Source organism: Pygoscelis adeliae, unplaced genomic scaffold, assembly GCF_000699105.1.
Source record: "Pygoscelis adeliae isolate BGI_AS28 unplaced genomic scaffold, ASM69910v1 Scaffold377, whole genome shotgun sequence".
Lineage (NCBI taxonomy): Eukaryota > Metazoa > Chordata > Aves > Sphenisciformes > Spheniscidae > Pygoscelis > Pygoscelis adeliae.
The window spans coordinates 265,454-285,877 of NW_008825210.1; the positions used below are offsets into that span (position 1 = coordinate 265,454).

At 38.2% G+C, this 20,424-nt stretch overlaps 1 protein-coding gene across 1 annotated transcript in view; it reads left to right on the plus strand.

Moving 5' to 3' along the window:
• CNTN3 (contactin 3 (plasmacytoma associated)) overlaps positions 1-20,424 on the plus strand; it is a 159,632-nt gene that overhangs the window by 119,638 nt on the left and 19,570 nt on the right. The window contains exons 5-8 of the mRNA XM_009329013.1: positions 597-781; positions 9,046-9,182; positions 11,454-11,583; positions 12,809-12,959. Of these exons, the coding sequence (XP_009327288.1) occupies positions 597-781; positions 9,046-9,182; positions 11,454-11,583; positions 12,809-12,959 (603 nt within the window). The remainder of the gene's footprint in view (positions 1-596; positions 782-9,045; positions 9,183-11,453; positions 11,584-12,808; positions 12,960-20,424) is intronic.

Genomic DNA, 20,424 nt, shown 5'->3' on the forward strand with positions numbered 1-20,424 from the left:
CCTTATAGCTGAAATAAAGATTAAAATGCATTCCTCTTCCGAATGATATTTCACACACAATGGATATCTTTTCTCTTTCACAAATGATCTGAGAATGCATTTATGTTTCTGTAAATGTATTTACTTACTACTTTGCGGTTTATTTGCAGACAGCTTTGTCAGGTGTTCATAATTTTAAGCGCCCGATTGATAACTTCATCACATACTATTGCTTTGGTTCCCCAGCTAGGTGAGTGAAAGTTTTAAAATCGGAGAATGAATGGCTGTTGTATTCTCCTTCCATGGAAGTCACTGGTAAATCTCACCTGTCTTCAGGGGAGGCCAGTGCTGATTTACAAGAAATCTTACAATCACTGGACATTCACACAGATATTAATGAAAAATTTGGTACCACAAATTATAGCGTACGAAACAGAACAGTACATGCAAATCAGTTGCCATAGTGTTTGACCATCTGTCATATATGGTATGAATACCACTTTTAACACAAGCTTTTAGTTATTTCTGAGTTTTATTGTATACTAGTTTAAGTTTCTAATTTTGACAATCAAGTACTTTAACCAAAGCTGTTTAAAACCCCATTATTTTCTTTTTAGCCCTGTGCCTCAGATTAACTGGAGAAGAACTGATGGTCTGCCATTTCCAAGTAAAATAAAGCTTAGGAAATCCAATGGCATGATTGAAATACCTAATTTCCAGCAGGAGGATGCAGGACTATATGAATGTATTACTGAAAACTCCAGAGGAAAAAACATTGCAAGAGGACGTCTCACTTACTACGGTAGGAAACTTACTTTCTCCTTCTCTCCTGCCTTTCTTTCCACATGAAGTATAAGCCACTCTAGGGTACTTTTGGGTTTATAGCTTCTGCAATACCATCAAGCGTTTGTGCTTAAAAATCCGTGGCATCTCAACTACTGCCAGAGAATGAGAACTTCTGCACCAGGTTTTTGCATAACACTTGTAATAAATGTCCAGGCTCAAAAGGGTTGCTAAGAGTTGTGTAGAAAGTGCTTATGCTTATTTTTCTATGATGGAAAGACTTTTTTTTTAAACACTACTTACTGGTCCATTGGTGAAACCTTAGATTTTCAGTCAGTTGGGTTTATTTGGAGGATCATTTAGGCCTCGCGTTTACAGGAAATATAATTTTTTTTCTTGCTTTAGGCAAAGATTACTGATGGATATTGTCAATCCTTTGCTTTCAAAACAGCCAATTTTATTTTAAAATGAGAGAATATAATCCAGCATAGGAAATGAAATAATATGAAATTTAATAGCTGGAAGCAGACAGTGTCTCTTGTGCATTTAAGGCTATAGAGTGAAATGAATATCGGCAAAGCACATTGCTGGTGTTTTAAAGCTAGAGTGATTTGCAACGAAGTGGTAATTGACAATTTTTGTTGAAGCCAGATCTCAGCAAATATAATTTTCTTTAGGTAAATGGCAATTTAAGGAGTGTTTCAGACTGTGCTTTGGAATGCTATTCCTCATGTAGAAATATTTGAGCAAAGATTTTTTTTTTTTTTTTAAGTTTTTTAAAGTATAAAAAAGCGTAGAGCATAGCTACTGTGCAACCTCAAGCAAACGTTCTTTCCATTCACTACTTCTGTATGGGAAGCTGCTGTTTACTAGAACACACAAAGTGCTGCAGTGTAGATTTTAGTTAATGAAGATTTTAATTTAAGGCCAACAGATTTTGTAAGGAAGAAGGAAAAGAGACTTCTCCCCCCCTCAACTTCCAAATTAATAGTTACACTGAATCAATGCCCCGTCATCGGAAATGTTCAAGGTTAGGCTGGATGGGGGACTTTGAGCAGCCTGAATTTTCCATATACTACTTGTAATTATGACTTCTTGAGAAATCCTATGAATAACAGGGCAAAAGATCTAAGATGCTTCGTCTGCCAGCATCATCTGTCATTCCAAACTTGGCACTATGCATTTGATTGGATAAAGTGACTTTTATTCGCTACTTGGAAGTTTCAAACAAGTTGTGGTTTGTACATCAGTTTGGCTCAGTATTCCTATTGCAGTTTTAAATCAGGGCAGTTGTAAGACATGTCAATGTAAACTACGTACCAAATAGAGTAGATTTGCTCATTAGTCCTTGTAATGTAATTACGACAGTGGGCAATCTTGAGATATTTGACCTGCTTCCCAAGTTTTGTTTTGCTCATTAAAGGACACAGAGCTGAAATAAAGGATGTTGCTAATCAATAAAGGCAAGCAAGTTGCAGTTTTGTGACAAGTAAATCAGTGTGAACATCTTCATTACAAATCCAGAAAGGGATTTGAACCCTCAAATAGAGTTCATATTCCAATATAAATGTCTGCCCATATTAGATTCATCCCTAATATGGATGTTTATCCTAAAAAGAATAATGAGACCTGTAATGGCATTAATGGCACTCCAACTGTTTCATTTCATTTGTTCTGCTTAATGAAACCCATTCTGCAGAATTAAGTAGATGTAAGTAATCTTTCTTATTTTGTTACTTGCTTTGTTGTTGCAAATAGAATGCCAGCAAGTCTGTGTTCGGGATAGGATCATTTTAACACTTTTTGATAATTTGAAGGATTTTGATTCTGTTTGTAGATTAATAATGTTCTGTAACTGAAGATAATATCTTCTGATGGCTTGCCACTGCGTCTGATATCAAAGCTCAGAAATCTGTCTGGTAAAGAAATCTAACCATATGCCACTCAGTCTTCCAATAAAAGATCAATATTTAAGGAAGTTGTTCTAAAAGCAGATGAGGATTTGGCAAAAATTGATGCAATATACTGAAGACTTAGAATAAAAAACATCCATCTGCCAGAAAGTACCAGTGCTGGTAAAGATGACAAATCTATGTGGTAATGTTAGTGGATGTTGGCTGCTGTTAAAACATTTATGGTAGAAGCGTAAGACGTGTCTGCTAATCCTATATAGAAAAATATACACATTACAAATGGACAAATTCCTTTTTACTTCAATAGTGAAACGTTTACTTTTCTCTTCTCAAAAGAGCAAAGCACATTTCTGGCTTACCCAGGAAAGAGTATAAGAAGAATTGGGGTTAACGTTTTCTAAGTTGTCTTAGTGAAATAATGTGAAAAATAAATCTCTTTGGGGGGGAAAAAAAAAAGATGAAAATTTTCCATTTCACTGAAAAATAGAATGTTTTCCTTTCTTTGCAGTTTTAAAGATTCTTTGTAAATGAAACAGAAAGCTAGTCCTAAACAAAAGCTTGAAACATTTCATTGCTCTGCTATGGAGCAAAACACTCGTATTCTCCTGATTTGTTTTATGAGCTGAAACTGTAAAATTTGAATTCTGAAAATTGGGGGTTTCAGTGCATAAATGGTTTGATTAAAATAAAAAAAAAAACAACTAGTTACGTTTTCTGTGCTATCCTGCCTTTCTTCCAATAATGGAAACATTTCATTGCTCTGCTATGGAGCAAAACACTCGTATTCTCCTGATTTGTTTTATGAGCAAAATGTAAAATTTGTATTCTGAAAATTGGGGGTTTCAGTGCATAAATTGTTTTAATAAAAAAAAAAAAAAAACAACTAGTTACGTTTTCTGTGCTATCCTGCCTTTCTTCCAATAATGAATTATAGTCTTGAAACCACAAAGCATTTGAACATAGGCTCAACTTTAATTGTATCCGTAGTCATTTTCTCAAGAATGCTTATAAATTTGGTTTAGAAATTCTGTGCACATCTGTAACTCTCTTCATGAAAAATAAAATGAGTCTGCTTTTTCTAATTTCATTGTGGGTTTTAAATATAAGTCTCAACCCATAGTTGAAGTTGGTAATTAAAATAGATACTCTAAAACAGATATTTTGGGTTCTTTCATAACATTACTAACAGACTATTAAATAATCTTTCTTTTTTCTCATGAAGGATTTTATCAAGAAAAGCTTTTATCAAGGCTTTTCTTGATGAACTGATTCGAACTGAACAATCGAATGTTCAGTTTTTTTGTCCTTTGTATAGTTCCAACATTTGTTTAACGCCAGTTTTCTCCTCAGGGGAGTTCAGAATGTGCTAAAAATAGGAAAAGATTATCTAACTTTGATTTAATATAAAACCTGAATATATAAATAATTTGCTTTCACTTTATTAGTATATTCGTTTGTCATCGCTATTAGCCCTTTCCATAAAGAGATAATAAAAGAAGAAAGAATCGATGAGGCGTTTCATGGCACGGAAAAGTGAGAAGAGATGAAACGATTACATTTTTGTATTTTAAGATGCAATTAAACATGTAACATGGTAGAGGTATGTAAAGCAATTAATTTAAAGTATAATTGAAGAAAATGTATTCTTAATTAGCACATGCTGATTTAATGGAACTCATGCTTGACAGTAGCAGGGTAAAATGTTTAACGGGGAGAAAAAATTCTGCTGCTGTTCTCCTTTTGCTCTGCCGTGGTGCTCTGTGATAGCAAAGGTGAACCCCCCCAGTAATACATAGACGCTACATAATTTTTTAGTATATCAAAAAATACTTGTATGTTTTGTTAATTACTTTGGTAATAACGTACCACCACCATTATACTGAAGCTACGTTATTCCCGTATGTGGAAGAGTCTCACTGTTTAAAGCTTTTGTCTGATAGCCTGACTATATCTTGTTCATGGAGATGTCTTCAAAACATTAACTACAAAACTATAAATGACTAAATAATATCAAAGTCTTGCTGAGTTTGATCAACCTAGAGTATAATTGTCGATGCTGTCTAATAATTTAATTGCCTTGCTACAGAGACAAATTGTTCATCTTTTTTACATCCTAAAACTTTCCCCACTGAGGTAGCAACTACCTGTTGCTTGAGAGCATTTTTATTTTTGAACGGAAGTCAAATAATGGGCATCTTCAGGGATGTGTTAGATGCTTCTCTAGGCCCAGTTGTTTTATCAGAAAAAAAGTTATTCATGCTTAAAGTCACTTGGAGTTCTGAGATAAAATAAGATTCATCACTTCTGTAGGCATCAGTATGAATGTCACAGCCTGATTTTCAGATATACTACCTAGAAAAATGGTTACATTTTCTGTTGGTTTTTTTCCCCAGTATGCTTCATAGCTGCTTTCTCTTGAACTATGGAAAGTTCCTTTTGACTCTGATTTATTGCCCAACTGCTGAGCTATCCAAAGGTATTTTCAAAGCAGATTTCCAGCCCAGCTTTCAGACTGTAAATTTCAAAGTAAAGATATGTGTATAAGCAGACTGCATCTTATCTGCGAGCCCCAATTAGGGACTGTTACGGAAGAGCTTCCCGTAGTCTTCTGCCTCCAAGCAGAAGCATGGCAGACCTCAGTACTCTCTGGGAGGGCGCAGTGTCCAGGCAAAAGTCATGGGCCTGAAGCTCTGCCTTTCCTTCATGCTATTCCTATGGCTTACAGAATTAGGAGGAGATTTTTATTGGAGTCTCATACTCTGAAGGAAATCAGATATAAAAATTCCTGTTGGCATGCATCGTGCATGGCACCCCACAAATTACTTGCAAATTAGATCTCAGCTCAACTTCTGAAAAGTGTCAGCTTCTTCAGCCATTGCTTCCAAGAGCTTCGTTGCAGTCACTCGTTGCAGTTGGTCTTCATTCGCATCAAACCCCAGGACAGTCATCGCAAAGGGTTTCTTAAAAATCTAAAAAAAATGGTTCTTGCTTTCTTTATAGCCTACAGTGTAAGGAAGCAACAGTTGTTTTCTTCAGGAAGACCTGCCTGGACTAATTAGCTGGAAGAAAAGGGTGATCGTAGCCACCAAAAAAAAGGTGACCGAGTCTTCTCACTGCGATAAATTTTATGAAGTTGCATACTTGTATCACTTCTTGCCTGTGGGACCATGAGTAGTATTGCAAGGAATATTTTAGGCAAAAACAACTGAAGCAAAATAGAGTCTGGTCTTTTTCCAAGTGACTGACCATGAGGCTGACAGCTAACCTTCTTTAGAAAATCAGTTACCTACAAGTATTTCGTCCTAAGGGAAATTCATATGAATCTTTCATGAAGGTTGCATAGCAAGTTCCTAAGAATTCTTAATATTACCACACAATACGGATTCCTGTCACAGTCTCAAACCCTGCACTACAAACTCCATTAAAATTAACTTCCAACTTCTCAACTTACAGGACATCATCTTTTTTTCATCTCGGTGAAAACATGTTGCCTGCTTGTCTATTCCTTGCTTAAGGAGGAAGCAGTGGTGTCTCCTCAGGACAATCTAAGCTATACACCAAGCCAATGCAGTAGCTCCATGAGAGAATGAGGCTTTGTTACCAAGTCATTAGTCTTTCTTAAGGGGCACAGATGTGGCAGTGGGGGTGGAACCAGATGTTCTAAACAGGTAACATTTGCCTAACAGTGACTAGACCTTAAGAGGAATAAAGCTGTGTATTCAGAATCATTTAGGTGCAGTCAGGCAGAGCTCAATAAAAAGGGCAGTGCTGGGCTTGGAAAGTCATGCTTATGTTTTGAGAGGGTGTGTAGATCTGCTGATACATGACCTTCTGTCTGCACTTTTCTCAGCTGCTGCAATGTGGACAACTTTACCTTGGCCAATATTCAGAGTATACAGTGGAATATTCCCAGCTGGAATTGCCCCTGTTTAGCTGCCTTTTCAATTTTGAACTGGTTATTTGAATTGTTCTTTTTCAAAGAGTTTCTAATACTTTTACAGCCTTTTTTAAAGACTTCGAGATTGAAAGGGTATTTTTCTTTCTGGTGAATTCCTTCATCAGTAATTTGAAGAGAAAAAGAGCCTTCCTCAAGAAAATCACTAAAGTCTACATCAACACTCTCTTGCGAATGAATAAGCACCATAAATTTCTCACATTGTGGCTTGGGAAGTTCTGTTCTGTTCATTTCTGTTTTGAGTGGTTGTCTTGCTCCCATGCTTTCCAAAATGACCCAGTTCATCACATCTACCGTGGAGACTTGGAAAACCCTCCAATGGAGACTGTCTGACATGAAGAGTCCTAAAATGAAGATTTATGGTGTAGACAATGTTTTTCTTATTAATGGAATTGAATGCAAGATCTTGAACTTGAAAACAGACCATATTTAACCTACTTTCAAGTGGAGACGTGCAGCAGATGTGAAATATTGCACAGGTATGGATCCATCAATAATTCAAGCACTGTTGCTTGTTGCATAAATATTTAGGTATGCACAGTCCAGGAAGCACGCTGACATGGAGTCCTGAGCTTTCATCCCCTTGACACATGTGGGGCAAATACACCAAATGACAATGTGAGATAGAGACAATGGCTCTTTCTTGAACTCTAGTGTTGTAACATTAACTTTCAAGACTTAACCAAAATTAGTATCAGTAAGATAGTACATTTGTCTGATGCAAAGATCAGGTTATCCTGTCTTTTAGAGCTGACCTCGATAAAAAGAGTGTGAAAAATATATCGTCCCCAAATCAGGGAAAGGCATTAATCCTCATGGGGTATAAGGGACGTGCAAAACAAAAGAAATAACAGAAGGTTTCACTGTTGGCAGATACTGGTTGAATTCCAAAACCTCCTAAGTTAATTATCTCAGTGAATACATTTTAGTAAGTTCTTCTGTGAGAAGTTAATCCTAAGTATGTGTATATAAATTGTAAATAGTATTAATCCTTGTTATCGTAAAAGTATGGTACTTACATGATCATGTTGAGATCTTATCGCTGTATTGCAGAATATATGATGGAGAGAAAATTTGTATGCTAGAAAATAATGAATCTTTTTTAATGAAATGAATACCACCCCTCATCCAAACGTTGGTCTGCTGGTCTTGTGCCTATGGCAATGGAACAGGTTCAGCTCTCAGCTGTGCTGCGGACATCCCTTGTGGCCATGGGCGAGTCATTAATTTCCCTGGTCTGAATTAATTGCTGGTGTAACTCCATTGTAATAGGAAGTTCAACGGGAATTAATCTGACCTTCTGTGCTTCCAAAACTCATCTATTAAATAATAATATTTTCCTGTATCATCAGGGACTTTTTTTTTCCTAGTTGTTTTGATGTAAGAGTTATGAGATTTTACTAAATTAACAATTGAGGAAAATCTTTAAAGTAATCAAATTGACTCTGGAAAATTCTTTTGCCCTTAGCTATATATTTGCAACCAAGTTTCATCCTACTTTTTATCTCTTTTCTCTATATGCAATATCCAGAATTTATCTTTTCTTGGAGAAATAGCATATATTGAGATTATAAACTTTCTGGTAAATGGAATAAATTCAAAGAAAATTCACAAGAATTAGCTATAAAAGTGTTGTGCTCTTGTGTGAAATAGCACTAAAGGAATAAACTACTGTTGTCTTTCATGCAGTGATGTTTATTTGCCAAGTGAGCTTTTTTTTTTACGCTATGAAAGCTGTAACAGACGTTTTAAACTCTAGCTTTACAGTTTCGTGTTTTAGGTAATTCTGAAGGATGTATGGTATTAATACATCAAAATTTTCTTTAAAAATCAGGGATTTTTATGGGCTTTCTTAAGGCCATGTTTTGGTTTCCATCATGCAAATGCTGCGCGAAGACTGATGCTTTCAAAAACAGTCCCATATATCCATGTATTCATCCAGTTAAGTACTGACTAGCATTAAGAAACAATTTAAATGGTATTTAGAACTAAGGCTGACATACCATTACATTTTTTTAGGACTTAAAGGACTCTCTTCAGTATTAATTTGATGATTTAGCTACATCAATTATTTAATTCCAGTATCACCGCTAATTTCTTTGTCTTACATTTACCTCAGTTTCAAAGTTGTGTTGTTTAATCATTTGTGATTTTAATATTGGTTTCACTAGTTCAGCTTTAGTGATCTGTAATCTCAGTTTTCTTTTGGTTTTCTGCTTGTAATAAAAATGTATAAAAGGAGCAGTGAGTAATTTGTTTCATTAGGTGACTTGAAGCAGAACCAGTGAGAACCTCTGTTGGGACAAACCAGTCCATGCAGAAAACTGATGAGTGCCACGCAGATTAACCCGTTGATTCTCATATGGAGCAATAACTTGTTAGGGTCTTAGTTGTTGACGTGTATTTCATCTGCAGCAAAACCTCACTGGATCCAGACGATAAAAGATACTGAAGTTGCTGTAGAGGACACCCTGTACTGGGATTGCAGAGCAAGTGGGAAGCCCAAACCATCGTATAGGTGGCTGAAGAATGGAGACCAACTGTCAATAGAGGTAACCTTCTGTTTTGAAAATGTGATGCTATGTAAAATTAACAATATTTCATATAAGTGTGAGAGTTCGCAAAAGTCCATGTAATTATTCAAGAGAAATATTTTATACTGGTTTTCGTATGTTTGTCAAGAGCATCCAGATGGAAACTTCAAAAGCTGCAATACCAGAAATACAAAGACAAATCATGTTGTACAAAAATATCCCAACTAAAAGCAGATTTAAAAGCAATGATAGAACCATAGAAATAATTATGTAAGGAAAAACTGGAGAAGGAAGTTTAATTAAAGTTATACATTAAGAACCACAAATGAGGGATAGAGAACTTAAATGATGTTTGCTATTGGCATTTCATTAAAGGTAATAAGAAAACATATTCAAACTTCTTGATGAAAAAAGACAAAAATCCTAAAAATTCATAGGGTCACCATTACTTGATACAAAGAATGAAATATAAGTAGCAATGTAACATAGGTATTTGCTTTAATGCAATTGTTAAATTAATGGAAAGTAATGCATGTGGTGTCAGGGAAAAGAGGTTGTACTTAGAAGGTGAGATACTCGGTCTCCCAGATCAGAAACGCGGAAAAGCATCTGATGCCCATATTGATTTTAAACCTCACTGCGTCGTTGAGAAAATTGCCCAGTTCAGGTTATCAGGAATATAAACTATGGGCACTAGCCCATCACTGGAAGGCATTTTCCCCTTGGCCGATGCGTTGTGCTCAATGTTGGCACTGACAGTTGAAGAAGAAAAGCGACTGCTCAAGTGAATTCAGTGGATGGCTGTGAAAAATTATGTAAGCGCTGAAAAACATTCTTACCATTCGGAGTGTTATAGTTACATGCTCACTGAAAGGAATGGTAGTGTTTTGTGGACAGGTTAAATGAGGGAGTACAAAATCTCATCTCAGTGATTTAAGAGCGTTGTTACTGTATCACGCAAGTCACGGAGGTAATGTGCATGTGCTTTTTTACCTTGGTGAGTACAAAAATATCTTCTCTCGTTCGGTCTTCCCATTTCTCCGCTTTTGAGTATTGGTGTCCAGCCTTTTGGCATGGTGTCAGGGCGTCAGCGTGACTTACTCTGGAAATATTTAAGGACTGTAAACTATAGGACTAACTCTTTGAAAGCCGGCGCTGAGGAGACATCAGAAGAGGAGTCCTCTGTGTATAGTGATGAGTTGTCTTCAGCTCCTTGACTGCAATAATCCTTCTTCATGCTGGGTCTCCTCCACAAAAATCTGCTGGGGTTGTTCCGCTCAGCTCCCCTTCTCCATAAACAAATCTTTTGTAAGGACGAGTAAGAAGAGCAGCTTGCGTTGCTAGAGAGGGAGGATGAAGTCATGGAGAGTCAGGCTTTGGGATTGTGTTGTCCTTTGTCTAACTGGCTGAGCAGCTTGCAGTCAAGTGGGAGGGGACCTGTCAAGGAAGGAGCTGAGCTGTCCTGGCTGCCCGTAGATAGCCGGAGTCACCCTGCAGTGGGGCCAACTGTAAGTACGTGCCCTTAGAAAAGGCAGAGAGTGACTACCATGGCATTAGGCCTGGTAAGCCGTGTCCAGATCCAAAAAAATAAACCAGAAAATGTTTTTGAGCATTTGTTTCTCTGGTTTTCCCCAAAGGAGAAGCTCCTTTGGTTTTATCTTTGTTACTGGTTCCTTTTCTCACCAGTTCCTGCCACTCCATCCTCAAATTAGTCACTTCTTACTGTAATTTTTACAGCTTTCCAAGAATAAGCAAGGTGAGAAGATCCCTATACTTCAGTAGCTTTGTTGGCTCAAAGGCACTTAAATATGTCTTCTGTTTAATGACTGTTGGAATTTTTTCTGCATAGTATTACAGAGAGCTCATTAGCAAATGGCATGTGTGAAATCTCTAAATAGTATGAAATGCCAGTGCCATCTGTATAGTTTGGATACTCTGGTCTGTCGTGAGGAGCCTGGTATGATTTTGTCCATATTTCTGGGGAAATACGAGGGTATCTGAGATTGCAAAGCCTCTGTGAAACGAGGGTATCTGAGATTGCAAAGCCTCTGTGAAACTGAGCAAGTTTGAAGAATCGATTTCATACACTGTGTTGCCAAGTCTCCGTATTTGGTCGCTGTTGCCGTACCATGATGCGGTCATGTCACTTATTTTAGAACTGTTCTCGTGATTGTGCTGTTACATTTACACCATTTATTGTATTTATGCAGTCCTATTTATATTTCTTACTTATTTTAAATTTTTCACGGGAAATATATCATCAATAAAGGTATTTTTCTTAATATTCAGGGAAGGATCCAAATTGAAAATGGTGCACTTACAATATCAAATCTAAATCTGACAGATTCTGGCAGATACCAATGCATAGCTGAAAATAAACATGGTGTCATCTATTCGAGTGCAGAACTCAGGGTTGTAGGTAAGATTTTCCTTTTTCACTAAAACACAAACCTCATTCTTCCTCTCCACACACCTTCCACCTGCCTCATATTCCACCTTGTCATGATCTCGAATTTAACCCACTCAGATGCTATAACTGAAATAAACATTTTTGTCAACCTAATATCTTTTTATCTGCAGTGCCGGGGAGTTGACTCATCTGCTTCCAGAGGATTTGCAGTCCAATCATTCATTGCTTTAAAACAGAACACAGCTAAATTATTCATTAGGGGAAGAGCAGAGATGGGGGCTTGGACACAGGCCCGAAGATTAAGACCGCTCACGTGGTCTGGAGGCAGCACTGGCTCAGCACATCAGTCAGCTGCTCTCGCCTTCTGCACCGCGGTTCCAGGGCTCCCAGGGGAGCCATGTCATTTAAAAGCAATAGGCCGCTCTTGTGTGCAGCCTTTCTTGATTGAGGGGACAAGGGATTGTCATTGAGTCATTCAGACGGTGTGTGCTTGAGTCTAAAATAGTGACAACCGTTTGTTTGAGGGAAACACTGAACTTGTGCACTCATATGCCTGTGCGATTTCTACCTCCAATGTAGACTGATGTCAAAACTAAGCCTGTAAGAGCAGTGTGTTTTGGGGACATGAGTTATTTCCTTTCTGTTGTTAAGATTGCAGTCAATCAGCAGACTGCTCCCTCAGCCTTGGTCTCCTAAAATACTGAATTTCCTTTCGAAGTTTGTTGTTAGTATAGGTAGAAGCCATGTGCCTTTTCTTAACTGTTAGTTAATGCAAACTATACCCATTCAGAATGATCTGCGCTGTAATTTTGTGTCATCTAATATATCCGAATAACTAGAAGCCAACCAGTTCCTTGAGTTTTAATGAGACTGCTGGTGTTGACTGCCCTCCCTGGACTTAGACAAGTCATGTACCTCACATTCAGCAAAGTGTAAAGTTAGGCATGTGCTTAACACTTGTTGGGTTCAGTGAGCTTCAGCTCAGACAAAGTTGGTGTGGTCTTCTGTGCGTGCTTCGTTAGGCAACGTACTCTGCACAACTGAGACCTTTGCTTTCCTACCAGTATAAGGAGAAGAAGTGCATAATTGTCCAATAGAAGATCTGGTTGAATTAACCGATTCAGGTTTTTAATCATGTTTGGAAGCTGAGAAGCGTCATGTAAGTGCTAAATAGTAGTATCATTAATATAATTAAAGGTGCTTTATTTCACTATTACTATCCCTTCTGTTTTAGCTTCTGCGCCAGATTTTTCCAAGAATCCAATGAAGAAACTGATCCAGGTTCAAATAGGTAGCACAGTTACTTTTGAATGCAAACCCAAAGCTTCCCCTAAGGCCAAATGCTCCTGGAAGAAGGGAGGTGAGCAGCTACACGAAAATGAAAGGTATCAAGTTATATTGGTTTATTTGTTTTAATCTTACAAAAAGCTTGTTTATGTCTTTTTATGCAATAGTGTCATCTGTAGATCCAAATAGTTGTAAAGTCTCTCTGAAGTCTGTCTAGCTGGAGGCATTGTTTGGTTGTTTTTTAATTGTTGTTGTATCTGAGCACTGAGAGTACGTGCATATTGCTTTCTTTAAGGTCAAGGGCCAGATTTTATTTTCAGTTTAATGTAGAGTTTGGCCTGATTTAGAGAGAACCAGGTGCTGATAGAAAACTGGAAATACAAAGGTTATAGAACAGTATTTAAAGCCTTCAACAAAATTCTCTGAAAATGCTGGCAAGGAGGCAGATGAGGCATATTACAGCCATGGTGGTAATGTGGCTGAGGGGAAAAAAGGAGATTTAAAAAAAAAAAATCCAGTTGGTAGAAGTTAATAATTGGTAGGTCCAGAATAGCACTCTTACCATTCTAATACTTTGATTTTTACTGTTCTAGTATTGTGTTTGTTTATATGGAAAAAGTCATCACAAAGATGACTCAAAATTGTAGGTCACACACACACAAAAGAATTACGCAAGGTTTTTCAGGTGATTGCAAGACAGACCTCATAAACCCAAGCACTTGAGCTGAATGGTGACAGGTGAAAATGAATATTGGCAAATGTGTAATATACTTTGGAAAGAAAAAGTAAAACAGTAAAACCACTTGTATCCAAATGTTGTAAATTAACTGGGCACACTTAGGAAAGTAATACAACCATCACCATGCACAGGTGGGTGCAAACATCTGCTCGGTATGCGTTATCAGTTAAATAATATAACGGTGATATGTATGGGACAGAACAAAAATAACTTTTAAAATTTTGTTATGCCATTACAAAAATTCATTCCCTTGGATATTGTGTTAAGTGCTGGTCATCTTCTCTCAAATACATAGTAGAGGTAGATGACGGATGGGCGATGAAAATATTTAGAAGCATGACTAATGGATCTCTAGTCAGTTCAGCCATTGAAAAGATTAAGATTGTGTGACTTCAGGAGGAGCTAAGAGGTGTGTGAAAGAAAATGAGGTGTGTACTCATTCTGAACGTACTTATTCATACATATACTTAATTTCACGTGCATGTTGTTCAGATGAAAACAGGAAAAGAAAATGAAAATACTTTTTCAGGTTCCTTTCAAGCAACCATGGACTTCATCTACCAATGATAACATCTTTAGTGTTTACATGATAGTGAATGTGTTTTGGTGTTAGTAATCCTCAGTGGAGAGTTTGTGATTTGCCTATATCCTCAGCTGTTGACTTCCAACAACATATAAACATTTTTTTCCAGCAATAACCATTAAAGCATTATTGAATTAGTCATAAACTAAAATTGCACAAGTCTACTGATGAAGTTGTATAATCAGACTATACAGAAGCGTAGGTCTCTGCACTCAGGAGCAGCCATTTGCTTTGCATCTCTTCAACTTTAGGTATTACTGCCTTTTCAAGCTTTCTGTTTTACATTTCAATATTTGCATAGACTGGGAGGTTCAGGTAGTGAACTGGCACAGGAAAAAATTGCCTTGGATGAAAGGTGTAATTAAGCGAGTTACATATCTGATTTAGCGTGAAACTAGGCAGTTTGGTACTTGGGACATTCCAGCTGCAGCACTCCAGCACTCAGTACAGGCTGTGAAAACTCTGAGGAGAGGAATAACTATTTGGGAGTTTAGTCTGCCCTGAGGTCAGCCTTTCTGCAGCTAGTTGCTGGAGCATCTGAGTTAGATACAGGCTGTAGTCACAGCAACAGCTGCAGAAAGTCATAGGGTTTGCCTGGGAGCAGTGAGGACAGGATGACTGCAAGCGTTCCTCCTGCAGCGTTCTGGTATCACCCTGTACTTAGGAGGATAGTTCAGGAACAGTGGTATCACTGAAGTGTCCAGAAGTCCAGACACGAGACTGCGGAAACTGAACATTTTGGTTTTGAAGGAGGATTGCTATGGCAATCCTGCTGTGGCAGTGTTGTGATTTCATGAATGTGCCCCTGCTCCTTTATGTCTTTGTGTTAGGTTTTACAAAGCTTAGCCTGTCATCAGGAAGCTATTTCTGAACCAGGTGAAATTCTTCTAGTCCTATTCCTGTAAAACACAAACTACATCAGGGTTTTGTTTTGAAATTGCTAAATGTAGAAGATGCTACCAGATAAGCCAAAACTTTTAGAGGCTGCGATTGAGACCATTATTTGCTCCATTGTAAGGCTAGAGCTCTCTTCTTGTACCCAAAAGGTTTGGACGCTTGCTGTCATCTTGATTTGTGCAGCTCTGGCTCTTCCTTCACAGGGACCACAATAGTTTTCATGTGTTCAAGTGTTAAGTGTTGTCAAATGTGGCAATTTGGCAGAAGATTAGGCATCTGTCATTATAGAGCTTGACACGGTACCACAGACTCGCTCGCTGGCTGCATGCCTGCAAGCAAGCAAGCAAAATCTCATTCAAAATAACACTAGTTGGCTTTTTTTTTTATGTGAAACCTCCCATCATCTTGCAATGACATGGTATCACTTTGATAAATAAGCCTGTAACACAGGGCCACAACAATCTCTAAAACTCATGTGAAGCCTGTTGCTTTTTGATGATTCTCATTTGTTCTTATTTTTATGGTCACTTTTGTAGAGTATATACATAAATGCATAGCACTTGATACTCTCCATTTAGGAAAATTCCTGGGTTTTGACCCCATACCATTTCCATAAAAAAGCGGGCAGGGAGAATGGTATCCTTCCCGTTCCTGCCTGTCTCTTGTTGGAGCTGCCTGTCATCAGCCTTCAGATAACCTGTGTAGGTTTGATTCATGATACTCAAAGCTGCCAGGCATGCCTGGACCTTGCAGGGTTCCATACATGTCCAAGAGAAGAGCGTTCCAAGCCACCACTTCTGCATTGCTTTGTGAGCTATCTGTCTGGAATAGGCATCAGATCTGGTCTTAGAGGTTGCTTTGGATTGCCCTTCAAAAGCAGTACCCACTGCAAATATAATTTGTGGTGATGGTACCAGGCTAAAGAAGGTAATGTTCAGTTTCTGAAAATGTATTAGAATCACAGAATCATTAAGGTTGGAAAAGACCTCTAAGATCGTCGAGTCCAACCGTCAACCCAACACCCCCATGCCCACTAAACCATGTCCCTAAGCGCCTCATCTACCCGTCTTTTAAATACCTCCAGGGATGGTGACTCAACCACTTCCCTGGGCAGCCTGTTCCAAGGCTTGATCCAAGGTATTGATCATACATGATGCTGCCTGCTTAGATTTATCAACATAAATTATGGCTTTTAGTTCTGCGAAGTGCAGGTATTTCCAAAATGTGGCCCAAGGTGTATACAGTGTATTTTTGACAGCACGCTGTAAATGGCTTACAGAGGAAACATAATAACAAGCCAATAATCCTGAATTAATCTAAATTAAGTATACTCGCTTTCGGAGAAAAGCAGAAATGCGATTATTTGTAGAAAGCACTGGAGTACATTACTGTCTGCTGTGAATAATTGCAATTCATGAATTTCTTGCAGTTCTGCAATTCTTGCAATTCAGGAAAGTGTGTCCGATTAGCAGTACATTTTTCAGCCATTTACTACATTTCTAATGGAGAAGTCTGTTGGGGGGGGTGTGTCTTTTTTAATTGCAGAAAAAGGGAGGAATGAGTTCCCAAAAGGGGTAATGCTGGCCACAGAGGTCCAGCATGCTCTTTACCTACAAGAGGTAGGGGAAGCAGAATGAGGTTAATTACATTTGGAGCTCAGACCTACAGTAGGGTTTCAGGCTCACAGAGCGCTCCTTAGGAGAGACAGACAGAGATTGAGTGTGAGATAGAGACGTTCCCCTCCCTTAAAATTGCCATTTGCTTGTAAAGAGCAAGAGGGAAATCCCAGTCTTCAAAGAGTGCAGCAAGTTATTTTGTCTCCCGAAGTCAGTTCCTGCAAGGGAACAGCTCTTGCACTATATCCCACATGGATAAATACATGTATAGTTTCCCAAATCTATCTGCCCTTGAGTAGTTAAAACCATGTTCTTGTGCATTTTGGTAGGTCTGCTTGTGGTATAGTGGAGTTCTTCAGCGTTGGTAGAGAACGGGGACAATATAATGTTTTGTTTTTCATGTAAACGTACGCAAATGTTGGAGCGTGTCGTCTTCTGAGGATGTGCCAGCACACTCCACCAGCACTCTGGTGTAGATACCGTGGTTAGACCATGCTAGTTTGGACTGTACCTAAACTGGGAAGGCTTTCTGGAAGGCTTAGAGGCCAAACATGGCTTAGCATGAGGGTAGAACTAGTCCTTCGTGTCAGTTGTAAAAGTGAAAATGTCACGTAAGATACAGCAACATGGGTAGAATCGGTATGTTTTAAGAAAATTCCCATTTGAATAATAAAAATGAAGCACAAATACTCCATTACTTCAATGTATTCATAGTATTTTGTCATAAGAGAACTTGTGTTTTGCTGGAGGTACTGACCACATCAGTTTAGTAAAGCCTGAAAGATTTTCATTTTGGTGGCACTGTTGCTTGTATTCTTAATTTATTTTTAAATGGTGCTGTGTTTTCAGTATGTAGAAGATTTGGATAATGACTAAGTAAATTTTAATTAAATGAGCTGAATATGATATGCCTTGTGGAGGGAAGAAAATATAATTCAAAATGGATTCATGAGCTCTGGACTGAGAAATCGCTCAACGTTGAAGAATACAATCTTGCTTCTTGTTAGTTTTGCAAAATATGTGTTGGGTTTTTTTTTAATATCTTGAATAAAGAGAGCTAGACAGTGAAAAGCAGTGGAATACAGAGAGAAGTGAAAGCATAGGGGTCACTGTAGAACATGCAGAAGGAAAGACAGAAACCGGGAATTAAATTAATTGGGTACTGAAGGAAGATATGCTTCCCACCAGAATGCAGTTTCGGACCTTTTGAATAAATAATTTTGGGTGATGTAATGAGCATAATAATCAAGAATTAGCAAGAATTCTTTTGTCTTTAATGACTGCCAGATCAGGTACTGACGGTACCTGATTACCTGGCACAGGTAATTTTTCACCCCATATTACGGTTATAGTGTGTACCACCACACTGGGAGCTGCTTGTACTTACTCAGGCTGTTCCTTGCCAACCATCTCCTACTATAAGGCCTTTTAAAAATTTTCTTTAAAGTCTATTTTATCTGGAGTCATTAAGCCACAACTAGGTTTTGTTTATTCCACGTTAATCTGGAGCAGCTTCTAGTGCTAGCAGGCCATAGCCCCCCGTGTCTCCAGGTAGAGAGAGCAGAGGATGCAAACTGTGGTGGCCTTCATGTACCACCTGCTGTGTTGCAAAGCTGGCCTGAGGCACCTCCGTCTCCAGATGGGTGTGCTTTTATTTGTCTTTTGTCCTCCAAAAAAGGAGGATTAGACGTTTAACCAAGGTTAAATACGCTTGATACTAGTTTAACTCATCAAAAACAGAAGACATACCAAAATATGCAGCAACCTAGGTAACCCCTTTAAAGATTTCTTTAAATGTTTTATGTACGTACATGACAGTCGCTGCATGTTGGCTGTAGTGGGTCCTGTGCTCCTGGCTCGAATACCTGACTGGAAACAGACTAATACAAGGGATTTTGAGAACGTGTAGCGGTGTTTCACGTGTAAACAAATCCACCTTTATTCCTAGACGTTTCTAGATTTACCAAGACTAGAAAAAGACGGAAAGCTGCTGCAAACTTTAACTTCACTAAAAGGCATTCCAGTGCAATTCTCTTTAAAATGTCCAGTTTCAGCATCTTTATCTGTGGTGAAGTGATGTCAAATTAAGGGGGAAGGAAAAGAGGAGAAATAATTCCTGATAAAATGATTCTTAGAAGTATCAGTTACTGGTTTTATCTTCCCTACGGTTTGACTTAAGTATTTTTATTTCATTTTGTGTTACAGTTTGCAATGCTGTGATGTGGAAAGTAATGCATTTACTTACCAGTACTTCAATAGGAGCTTTTTCTTTTGCTGACTTCCTTGTTAATTAATCTGGTTTAATTTAGCTGGAATTTGATTGATATATAAAAAAGGCAGTTTTGACCCACTTTTCCACTGTTCCTTCGTACTGAAGTGTTACAAACTGGAAAGCAAGATGTTTGTTTATTATCATACCAATAAGGATCTAAAATAGTTGGCTTTTCTGCTGAATAATCTGACAAAAAAGGCAGTGATTACTTAGTTTGATTATGTCTGTTATTTTAGTAATAAAGTATTGTCACAGGAAGATGAGCAAATTTGCATTCATTAACAGTTTCATTAATGACACTAAATTTCGGGTGGCAGCCTTGTGGTCTTGGATCCTGAGGCATATTCTGGCCCTTAGTCGTGGGTATGTGGCTGTACTGCACCAACACTTCAATTTAACCAGATTTTGGTCAGTAAGGTAAAGCTACGCAAACCTCTAGATAACGCTGTCCCAGTTCTCTGAGCAAGTAGGTGCGGGGTCAGTGAATGCAGAATAGCTTGAATATTCTTACACTACAGATCTGAAGTTGACAGATTTCAGATTGGCATCCTGGAGCATCACTGGCCTTCTAGTCCCAGATGATATTTGTTTCAATATCTGAAAATAGAAAAAGTTGGTGCAGTCTGTACAATAGTAAAATAATTTATCAGTATGAGAAGTACGTGCGCTCGTTTCACAGTTGGATTTCTCCATGGTCAGTTATGACTAAGGTAACTAATAACAAATTATAATGTCATGTATAAAACCTGACAGACTGGGCAGAATTGATGGAGACTGTAACCCCAGCTGTCTGGAAGATCTGTAATGCCAAATACATGCTCCTCGTTTGGGTGGGACGGGAAGACTCTCATAGTTTTACCAACATGGGCCTCTCAAGTCAGGAACCCTGAGGTCCTGAAGTTGGTTAATCCCTCTCCCCATTGTGTTGACCTCAGTCAAAGAGCATGGGCATGAGTTAAGACTTTTGGCTGTTGTAGGTTTGTTTAGTGGGGGGGGGGGGGTATGCCATCCCTTTGACTATTGGAAGAAAAGAATCTTCTCAAAGGTCAATTTCCCACAATTTTGCTCAAGAGTTAGTGAGAGAGGATGATTTTGTCAATGACGTTTTGATCTGATGACCAAACAGGTCCTAAATCAGTCTCCAGTTGTGCAAATGGATACATGCAAAGCATTATTCCACCAATTATCTCTATTTTACAGGGCTAAAAGTTTCTGCCATTTGCCAGTGCATCAAAAGTGTGCAGGTTGTTGAAAATGGAACTCACTTCGAAAATTGCTGGCCTTCAGCAAATTGTATTGGAAAAGCGCTTGTAGATACAGGGAACACCAAAGGACATGTTATTTTTTTGTATTAGAGATCTAGATTGCTTCCTGGCAGTGGGCCAGCCAAAGTACATTTGTTTTATCACAGTGTGTGAATATCTAATAATTTTAAGTATAGTAAGAGCTTCAGTTT